Below are 11,702 nucleotides of genomic sequence, written 5' to 3'. Positions count from 1 at the left end.
AAAAGGATGACCTATCTCCAAAGTAGCAGGAACATTCCTATATGGTGGACATGCAAGCCGTATCACAAAAACTAGAAAACCTCATCAACTAAGCCAGTGAGATAACATTCTTTCATGCTTTTGTGCTAGTAAAGTTCTTTTGCTCATGATTGCAGAGTGGTTAAATAGGAGGATATTCTTTTTCTTCAAACACAGTATGCCATAAAAATGTTAATGTTTTCCAGAGGTTAAAATCAAGCATATTGTGTAAATCTCATATACTAACTGAATATTAATGAAAAATAAATAAATTCTATGTAATGAAACAGCTTGAGAGAATGTATGCAGTGATAACTTACGGGGGGCAAGGGAGGGTCTGGATGCTGTGCTGTTCTAGCTACAAGTGCACAGCACAACACTGTATGGGCTGCTGTGGGGAAAGTTAACACCATCCCAGCCAGACCCAGTACACTTTCCTCAGCAATTACTTGCAGATCATCCAGTAAGTAGTCAGCTGATGATATTTTCACCATTACCTACTCTATTCATGATATTATCCCACTGTAACCTTGAATTTCCCTGTCCATGTACTGAATGTACATTTCCCTGTCCACGTCCTTTACTCAGGCTTTCAGCTCTTTAAGGCTAGAGATAATTGTTTTGTTATGAAGTGGTATGGCAACTGACACCATAAGGCCTTCAGTCCCAGTTTGGATCCTGAAGCTCACTCACAGCACAAAAATTATTTTTAAAATAAATCATGACAACCTTAAAAATGAGTCTGTGTGCCTACAACCAAAGAATTAATTTATAAAAATTCTGTTTTTCAGTCCTTCTCATTTATAGAGCTATTTTCAGAAAAGTTTATTAGCTACATATTTCCCAGACATAGTTTAATATCTCAGGAAAATACTAACAGTTCTTAAGAGTTTAACAGGAAACTGAAGTTTGATCACAACAGTGCAGAAGCAGAGCTCATTGAAGGTTTCATAACTGAATTCCACTTCTCAACAGATAAAAATTCTTTTATCTTTTTTTTCTTTTACTTCAGAACTTTCCATTTTCCCTGGCTTCTTTGGGGTTGTATTTTGTTGTTGTTCTTGTTGGTTTTGTTTTCAGAATGTGTTCAATTCATGCACAGTTTCCCTCTATTCCACCAGCACTGTGTAAGAAACAATTAATTAGAACCTTTATACTCATGTCACATCTCAAAATTGTATGATCCAGCATTATAAAGCCAACTTTCAATGTTCTAAAAGTGATTAACATATTCCTAAAAGAGAGGTATTTAGTCTCTATAACTGCAATTTCTACTAAGCAACACAGCAACTACATCTTGTATGCAAACTTGGAGTACTTACACCATGGATTGACAGTAAAGTCTTTTGAATTTTAAAGTTGTGTATTTTTGAGCTTTTTTCCTTTACATTTCAGAAATTTCAAAATTTTTTTCAGGTGAACTTTAGCTCATATCTTCCCATCCAGCAAACACACATAGAACTCCAAACCTTTCTAATAGTAGGTCTGCCCATTATCCTCTATATTATTACAAAACCATTCTGTTGATATCAAAAGTAGTCTCAGTTCTTGACCTCCATTTGCACAGCTGAATGTGATGCCGTTTGGCTGTCAGCGATCTTCAAAAACTGCTGAGAAGGGTCCTCTTTACCACTTAATACATGAAGGTCTTTTTACCTAAATGAATATCCAAAGCAAAGAAAAAGACAATTGTGAAGAAAACTAGATAGAGAAAATTGCACAGAAATAGTTAAAATGGCATGCAGACTACAGAGAAAACTGTAATCCGGAAAAGACATTAAAAGAACAACAACAAAAAAAAAGACAAAAAATGCTGCAGCTGCAAAATAAGCTCATATTAAAATGGATTTTTATGCTTAAATATCTTGTAAGTCTACCATAAGTGACTGTAGGATGATCTAAATTGAATTCCTATTTGCAACCACACCTCTATGGCTTATTATGGGTTTAGAAAAGCTGAAAACTGAAAGAGACAAAAAAATATACAAATAAAAGTGGCTGTGAGTTAAGAAGAGAGTCTGAAGGAGCTACATTTATGAGGATAAATAGTAGATTTAACCAGAGAACATACCCACCCATGCTCTCTGAGAGACAGATGGCATATCTTTTGACAGAAGGTATTCGTGACACTACAGTGATACTTGTTTTGGCTAATGAGGAGCAAAAATTAACAAATACTGTAGAAAATTAAAAAAAAAAAAAATTCAACGTAAGAATACTGGTGATTATGTAAGCAAAAAGAAAAATTTGGTGCCTCCGAATTTGCAGAAATTTTTTTCAAAGGAGTCAGAAAAACATTCAAGCAAATCGTAAAGAGAAAGGTATTCATTAGTAAGAGTCCTGTAAAAGCAGTAAGATACTACAAACCTAAATACTCTACAACATCTTAAATAGCATTTTAGAGGCCAAGATGGAAGGCAGTAGTTCTGTAGTAATATGTGGGCCAAGGATATCACGGTGGCCTCTTGTTCTCTCTTTTCTGTGATTGTCTTAGCAAAAAACACAGACTTAAGAATTCAGTGTTTTAGTAGAATGAAAGATGGAACAAACTGTTGGAAGAAGGTGTAATCCTTGTGACATTTCTTCCTTAGCAATTCAGTTCTAAGTGGGATGATATATCAATGGGTAATTCAACTTCCACAAACTAACCACACCTCGAATACTCTTTCATCTTCACTTTACCATTGCCATTCATTTCTTGGGTTCTTTGCTGATATTAACACAAATACACTAGGGTCATCAGTTCTGGAGTTCTTATCAGCCCTCTTTATGCTTGACCTTCAGAAGTAAACAGCAATGAAGTCTCTCCATTACCTTCAACAAAGGGCAACAGTTCCACCTGGAAATTACACTTTTACTGACACCATCTGTAAATTCAGCTAAAAGCTAAAATAATGATAACAATAATAATAATAACATACACAAAATATGTGCAAGTATAACCTTAAATAACCTGTGCATAAGCACTATAATTGATTTTCTTGGATTGAAAATTGCAGTGTTTTCAAGTGACATATTATTAGCTGCTCTCGTACATTGTGCTACTATGCAGGACATGTCAATGTTAATTTTTTTGATAAAGCAGTACAAGTAGTGAATTTGTTGGCTGTGTTCATATGTTCATATTGCTTATTTTACTGACACTTTTACAACACAAATTCCAAGAAATTGCATTTGTCTCAGTAAGGTTAGCCATTTAAAATAAAATCTAAGAATTCTCTTCAATTTTGTATAATTCTAAAACAAATTAAACAGTACTAGCTTGGATACCTCAGTCTATATCACATAGTAAGTGATTTGCCTTAATAATAATATCCCATTAAAGGCAGACATCAGTGTCAGAAACAGTAAGAAACACAGGAAATACATAATTTTAAAATAAACTAGTCTCCTATGAGATGTATTCTCAGTTTTAATTTCAAAATGAGTTTATTTTCTTGAATTGAATGTGTTAAGTATTAAAAAATAAAAATAAGCTCCCAGTAGCAACTTTTTGTGCACCGAATCAAAGAGGGAAGTCAAGTTTCAGGGTGTCACAGAAATTCCCCAGCCATTCCACAGGGGTCAGTATGACCAGGCTCTGAGGGTCTGCTGAAGCCAGTTTCCAGTCACTTTCAGCAGTGAACACTAATCCTGTAAAATTTAATGAACCAATTCTTAGTTGTAGGAAAAACTTTTGGGAAAGCTATTAATAAACTTCATTCAGTAAATGAAGATTTTTCATACTTACAGTGAAACTTTTTGTCTCACCATATAATCGCTACATATCACACTAAAAGAGTGGAGTGCTAGTGTGGCTTCACAGATATTTATGACACTGTATACAGGATTTAACAGCAAGGATGTCCCAGAAGCCTTGTGATTTCTGAAGGCAACAAGGTGAAGTTAAGGCTAAGGTTAAAGAAACATGTCACTTTTATTCCCATATTTGCCCACAAAGTCCATCTGAAACTGCTTTCAAAACAAAGGGATCTTGAAACATCAGTCAGAATCTTTAGCTACCAATTCCTCAACAAAATGTGCAAGACCAAATGAATGTATGTGTGTCTGTCTTTGCCCCATTGGAAAACTATTCTCATGTCAAATACCCAAAAAGACATGTTATTGCAAACTCCAGTTTCTAGCCCAAATACACCAAGCAAAGAAAGGTGGATTCAAACCACCTAAATTGTGCCAAACTGAAGAAACAAAGCTAGAATGAATAATCCAAACTGACTGGGGTTGTTTAATACAAATTGGTGCTGCTTTACCCTCTTTTCCCACCATCACCAGACTGCCCAGCCTCTGGTCCCAAATATTGTAGAATTTGGGACAACCGAAACCAGAATCCTCAACAGGATCCCAATTTCAGAGTAACAGTATCCATAATCCACTGAACTGAAAGCCTGGCTTTAAATACAGTACAGCATTTTTAAAGGATTATTCCCTTAGTTATAACTTTTCAAAGTTACAATCGAATACTGATACAGACTTACTTTTATGACAAAGATGTGGGCTGTAAGAAAATGAAACAGAGCAACAGAATAGCAAGAAGAGGGGGGAAAAAAAAAAAAACTTCATTGAGGAAACAGCAACTTAAGCCTGTTTTGACGTGGATACAATTAACTCAGGGATTAATAAAAAGACTCAGTAAGAAACCTCAAATGCTCCCAAAACCACCTCATTTCCATTCTGAATCTCTCTTTTTATTTGTAAAGACTGGCATTACAAGTGAAAAGGACTCAAAATGGAGTGACATACACATCATTGGTGTTTCATGATGCAACTGATGGGATCCCTGAATGGATATTGCTTCAGCTTTGATTTTAAAAAATAATTTAACAAGAAAATCTTCAACTCCACTATCGATCACAGGTGGCAGAAATGAAAGAAAGAAAAAGAAAAGAAACCCAAACTACTGTCAAATTCATAACATATACATTGTTGGCTGATGACACTTGTTCCAGATGTACAATAAAGCCCACAACACTTTATTACTATGGAAATAATTATTGTGAATGTTTTTTTTTTTCATGTTGATTAACTTGCTTTTGAAGGTTGTTTCTTTGATTGTTTTAAACTTGCATAATAAACATGCAATGAAACATTTCTTGTTAAAGTGTTTTTTGCAGTCTTCTTGTCTTCATACAAAGATTTCGTAAAGTTGCAGTGTTGTATCAGAGCATTACCAAAATAAGAGCAAAAGCTAAAGAGGAAGGTAAATGTGAAATGAACTTGATGAGAATAACCTAATCTTGTCCTGAGACACTCCAGTCTTAACAAAAAGATGTGCACAATCAAATCCCTTCCTCCCAAACCAACTCAAAACAAAAAATAAATATTAACTTGGAAGAAAGAAGGAAAAAAAAAAAAAGGAAAAAAATACAATGTCATCATGCACTCATCTTCTGCATAGCTCAACCCACATATAGTAAGGCACTATTTCCCCACAACTTAGTGTCCACAACAATCTTTTACAGTGCTCTGTGAACTACATATAGTTCCTTCCAGGATGATGAAATAAATAGACTGAATGAGTGTTGCTACCATGTCACCCCATGTGTGATTTTATAGACAAGGGCATCATCTGGCAGTTTCAGAAATAAGCTGTCTCAAGTCTCTTCTTATGTGAGCATGTTATGTATTGGGATATCTTTTGCGTCTGCAAGTGGTTGGTTTGTTTTCCAGAGTTGCTGTTATTTTTCATTGTTCTTTACTCCAGTGTTCTCAAAGCAAATACACAAGAAAATAAAAGCACAGTTGGGTCATTAAAAACAGAGCTTTGGTGCTCCATAAAGCACACAGCTTTGGGGATTTAAGAAATCTATTGGATATTCCCAAAAGAGTTGGGAAATATGGATGTATTTTCAAGTGGAAATCCTCATCTCTGCTTAGTTGAGCTGGTCTTCGTATTGTTTTCGGAAGCAATCACCAGCAGGAAAAAACTCCCAGCACCGTTCTTGATACATTTTCCATACATAGGATTCCTGGAAGAAACAAAATTTAAATAACTTAAATTGATTCAATGAGAAAACATCAAGCATGCCTTTTTTTTTTTTTTTATCAGTTTAGAGTAGATTTTACATTTTTGTCACCTAGCTAAAAAGCACTAGAGAAAACACACAAGAGATGACCAGATAGTTTAATTGTAATTTCACATCTAGAAGCAATGTAAAGCTCAAGTAAAACTGGTCATAAACATAAGCAGATTTTTTTCTGTCACAGAAATTTGACTGAATTTCTATATCGGTCATTTCAAAGCATCCATACATAATGCATTAAAAAATGGATTTCAAAGGTCCATTTAAACAGCAAACAGCAAAGAAACCTACAGTTAAAATTGTTTTCACAGGTTTCATTTCATATACATGCACATGTGCTTTCATACTGACTTATCTAGAAATGTAAAAATAGAACATCATATAACTGATGAATGATATTAAATGAGAAAGAAAAAAAAGAATCAACGGGGAAAACAAGGAATGTTGCTTTCACAGGATGCTTAAATGTTCTGCTTCTCATTATTTTTGCTTATAGTCTGTATTTATATTTTTTGTGTAAGTAATGCTTTACGAATAACAGGCCAAATAACAAAATAGGAAACATTAGAGAATTAATGCTCAATCTAACATTAAACAACCAAAATCCTAAGAACTGTTTAGAAGAATGACAATTAAGTTACTTACCATATAGGATATTATTCATTAGAATACTCTTAGTTTTGCCAAGACAGAATGATTTTTATTTTAGAACCAGTCTCATTTAATAACTGTTGGCATTCATGGAGTTGTTCACCTACCTGTCCTGTATGCTCTGTTTCATCTTTATTAATAAGATACATCAGGAAAAACCTACAATCAAAGAAAGAGTTATGAATACAGTATCTGGAAGCACTAGGCAACCCACAAATTGATGGGTATTTCTCAACATGTTGTGTACAAAAATGTGAGAAAATTTTGTTCGAGTACTTTCAAGTTCCAGAATTATATTTATGATGATATTCCCAGACTTACACTTTCCTCAAAATGTTAACATTCACTCATTGTTCAATGAATAGCAGAAAATGCAGAAGATTCAAAGTGATTTACAATAAATGAGTACTTTGTTTAAATGAAGATTTTTCTAAGCTATTTGAAAAATGTAATAGACATTTTCATGCCCACAGACACTAACTTAGACATAGAGAGTAGCCATTGATTTTTTTTAATAAATACAAAATGCTGAATATCATTAAGAAATCAAGGATACTAACTAGCCACACACCAGATTCCCAGTTTCCATATCCTAGCTCACACAAAATTGGTGTCTCACAACCAAATTGAAAACAAGGTATTGAAGTTTGTTCATTCTCTGCTCCTACCTCCACAGAAATTATATTGCCTCACAAAGTCAGAACAGCTTTCCTAATAAACGGAAAGCTCAAGCTTTCTTATGGATTCTAGACAAGAAAAAAAAAAAGAAAAAAAAAGTCTCTTTCCTTTTTTCGTTCATTCAGGCAGCATGAATGCACATCAAAGCCAAATGGTACTGACTCGTGCTTATGCAATAGAGCTAATCAGGTACTTGCAGAGGCTGCAGGGGTCATGAGTTACCAAGAAGTTCATTTTTACTGTACTTACAAGTAATTGGCCAAGTTGTGCTCCTGCAGTGTGTGTGTTTCAAAGCCGTGGGGCACCGTATCAAAGTAATCATTTCCTATTCCACAGATAAAGCACTTTGTCTAAAAGAAAAAACACACAACACTTCAACACTATATAGAACCCTGCACCCCTCTGAGAACAGCCACCCTATAATGTAGCAAGTTTCTTCAAAATGGCAATGCATCAACTATAACATGCACTGAACAAAAAGGCTTTTCTTTTAATGACTGGGACTGGATGCTTCAGTCAAAACACTTGAATAGAAGATTAACTGCCATCAGAGTAACCTATTACTGTTTGATAAATAAATAAATAAACAAATCAATCAATCAATCTTCGGCACCTGTAAGTGAACAGATATGAGGAGAAAGAATGGCATTGAACTTGTCAGTCAAAGCTGTTATTTTTTTTTCCTTGAACGTTATAAGTAGTATTCATTGTAGCATATGGCAACATTTACCTCAACTGCTTGTTGTGTTCATTCAGCTGAAGTTGAATATGCTTTTAGTTTAGATTACACAACACAGCAGTTCTTTCTCAACACTCTTCTGAATTATTACATTCACACTTAAATGACAGAAAAGAAAACCAGCAAGTACTGGATACTCACACACAGATTAACCAAAAAAAATTACATCCGAGATGAACTGCATCATGGCAGTTTTAACAACTGTTAGAAAACTCTAGTCAGAAGATCCAAGGAATTCATCATAATATACAGCAACATACAAAGATTTTTGTTGTTTAAAACAATGAAAATACAGTCTAAAGTTTAAGAAGTCATGAGAAAATAAACTGTTAGGGTTTTTTTTGCATGAATTTTTGTTGATTTATCACTGACAGCAAAAGAAAAAAAAAAAGTCCACACTTATCTGGAGGTATTAAAAAACACTACGAATTGCAAACAAATATAAAATAGAGCAGAATGTAAGCGCAGACAAACAGTGTTTGTGTCCCATGCAAGTAGCAGCTAGTACCTGTCAATAGCATGCCGCTTTCACAGCACAAAGAGCAGTAAATGCTATTCAGAACCTGGATGCTAGCAGAGTATTCTCTTCATAAAAATGTCTAAAGACTATTTAATTGCACTAACAGAACTACTTATTTAAGTTCTTATGATGCAATAAATAAAACAACAACCAAAAAAAAAATCTAAGTTACTTTTTCATCGAATGAACTGAGATGTAAGAATATCTTATCCAGGACACTGTATGGCATTGGATCCTCTACAGAACTGTGTATTTCAATTAAAATTGAATTCAATTTAAAAACTATCCACTGGCTGTACTACCCTTTGATTGAACTGGTTTTCTTTTGAGGAAACCTGAAAACAGGGTATGGTTCAGCAACTGGATGTTCTTACCTCCATGTCTTCTTTAACTTGTTCTTGTTGATCTCTTAACTCACCAAAAGCATCAATAATTAAACCTAGGGATTAAGTTAAAATAATAGTTAATGTTCAAGAACTGTGACAAAGAATATTTGGAAATCCAGGGACAACTCTAACAATTAATATTCAACGGCAGTCTTGTGTAGAAACAGTAGAAAGTGATATACCTTCCAACAAATGCAAAAACATCCAGATATGTGAAGGAAAATGAGCAAGTCAAAGAAAACAGCTACCTGTAACATGGTACCACTACAGTACCATTTGGAATTATAAAATATAGGATACGCAAACTTCTGTTTTATTTGCAGTGCTCTGTCCTTGACTAAGCACATAAAGACGTTCCTGGGTTTGCAGTAATGGAGGCTTTAACACAGTAAGAACACTACTGTACATTTAACAGTGTTCAGGTATGTATTACACAGCAGATGCAAAGAGGTCCAGAGCTGTATGCATCTTCTCTCACTGTGGTTGTCAGTTAGCTTGAGGTTCCACTGTCAGAGCTCTGCAGAAGTAAGGGGCCATTTCAGGGAGAAGATGGCTCAGATTATAGATTCTCCCTTTGGTTGCACTAATACAAGCATGGAATAACTCCACAATCATTACCAAAACTACTGTGCTGTAAAACTGATGAATACCAGATAAGAATTACTCTCAAGCTTGACAGCTAACGCTTCTACTCTTTACCCAGTCACAAAAATAAGAAACAAGCAGTAAGAGATAAACTACTTGAGATTATGAAAAATTTTACATCCTCCACAAATCCTTTAAAACAACTTGTTGCTTGAATAAGAGTTATAAACAACATAATAGAAGCTCAGAATTGCCTACTAAACTCCTTTGTAGGAAGTGAGAAAACATTCTTATAGGCATAAAATTTTTGTTCTTTTCCTGTTAGTTGAGAGGAGGCAATAACAACAATTTTTTCTAATCACTTCTCTTGCTGATCATTTACAGGAATCTTTTACAGGAGGCAATGGGAAGATAGAAATAGTAATGACATCAGTATTCTTGTGGCAAGTAGCTTTTTTGTTTCTATATTGATCCAGTTAGAGCCTGCTGACTGTATGGAATCTAGGAAGAACAGCATATGGATAAAAGCCTGCTGGGTGTGATTTACTTTTTAAATCTGCTTTTTGATCTGTCCTGGTTGAATCTTGGGCATAGGATAACTGTAGCACTGAGATCCATGTACTGCTAAATAATGCTTTCAGTCACAGTGGGCTACATATATATACCTTGAATAATGGCAAGCAGGATGACGATCACAAAGAAGAAGAAAGTGATATCAAAGATAATCCGATAGATTTCATATTCATCTCCTGCTGGATCCTCTATTTCATCACCAATTCCTCCACCAGCACGTACTCCAACATACATGTGAAACATGTAGCACTAAAAACAAACAAACAAAAAAAAGATACAAAAAAGTTTGTCTGCATCTACGAGTAAAAATATCCATTTTTTCAAATTCAGTAATTGGCAGACACTGGTCTATGTTCTAGCAGAAATACTATGTGAAGTCATCTATTTCTCTTCCAGGTTACGGATACTTCTGAAAGGGCAGAAATGCTGCTGTGAATCTGAAACTGCAGCATTTCATGTTCTGTCTTTATGTCACGGTTCAAAAAGATTATGTGTTATAATGTTTTATGTATAATGTATATGTTATAATGTATATATAATGTATATAATATGTATATATAATGTATATAATATGTATAATGTATATGTTATAAAAAGATTATATGACTACCTTAAGCCTACCAGCATACCATGATTCAGGTCCAAATGTTTCAGCATACAGTACAGTAATATGCTAGTAGAAAGTACCATTACCACCAAATCTATTTCCCATTACCCTAGCTCAAAAGTGAATGACTTGCCCTATCTCTGATGTTTCAAAAAAATAAAAAAATAAAAAAAAAATACAACCTTTGAGTATGTTTGTGCAGAGGACAGGCTAAGGATGGAAACTGTCTACACCAGTGCTGCAAAGGGGTGCCATAAGTACAGTTGTGGGGTGCTGACAATACAAAAAATCCAGTTTATCATGTAATAGAGGATTATGCCATCAAACTCAGAGGCCTGAAGAAGACTGATTCTTTTTCTTTAAGGATTTTTGCTAACTACAGATACAATTCTCACTGTATCAAAAAGTAGTGATGACAGTCACAATAGTCATTCCAAAAAGCTAACCATATGAAAGACCCATTATTCTACTTCTATACTGCTCTTACTCCTATATCCCTTGAGTAAGAAAATTATAATAGTAACATACAATGCTGAATGACCAATGGCTGAGAAATGTAATATTTTACAGAAAGTTTTTATTTCACCATTTAAAGTCAATGTTATTTTTCAATTACTGAAAATTAAAATATATTATCAATACCTTTATTTTTTTTCCTGTATCACATTGCAAGTCTTACCATTTTTACAAACAACCCTGATTTTATAGCAGATTTATTATATTTATTTAATTTATTTATTTATTTAATTATAGATTTATTGCGTGTTATTCTAGCTCACTCCTGTACAATACTTAAGCCTTTTTTTAGGTGTATTTTCAGATAAAAAAAGATGGAGAGTGACTCTTTGCTCAATCAGATAATGACAGGACAAGGTGAAATGGTTTTAAACTAAGAGAGGGGAGATTTAGATTAGAGATTAGGAGG

At 34.3% G+C, this 11,702-nt stretch overlaps 1 protein-coding gene across 1 annotated transcript in view; it reads right to left on the bottom strand.

Moving 5' to 3' along the window:
* Positions 1-5,104: 5,104 nt before the first annotated feature.
* The window catches only part of RYR2 (ryanodine receptor 2), a 416,366-nt gene continuing 409,768 nt past the window's right edge, over positions 5,105-11,702 (bottom strand). Inside the window, exons 101-105 of the mRNA XM_040551914.1 lie at positions 10,263-10,419; positions 9,001-9,065; positions 7,617-7,717; positions 6,797-6,848; positions 5,105-5,984 (exon numbers count right to left, since the gene is read on the bottom strand). Of these exons, the coding sequence (XP_040407848.1) occupies positions 5,889-5,984; positions 6,797-6,848; positions 7,617-7,717; positions 9,001-9,065; positions 10,263-10,419 (471 nt within the window). The 3' untranslated portion in view covers positions 5,105-5,888. The remainder of the gene's footprint in view (positions 5,985-6,796; positions 6,849-7,616; positions 7,718-9,000; positions 9,066-10,262; positions 10,420-11,702) is intronic.

The sequence above is a fragment of the Cygnus olor genome, chromosome 3, assembly GCF_009769625.2.
Source record: "Cygnus olor isolate bCygOlo1 chromosome 3, bCygOlo1.pri.v2, whole genome shotgun sequence".
In the NCBI taxonomy this organism is placed as follows: Eukaryota; Metazoa; Chordata; class Aves; order Anseriformes; family Anatidae; genus Cygnus; species Cygnus olor.
Note: the sequence above shows the minus strand (reverse complement) of the source record. Positions and strands in the feature narration are given on the sequence as shown.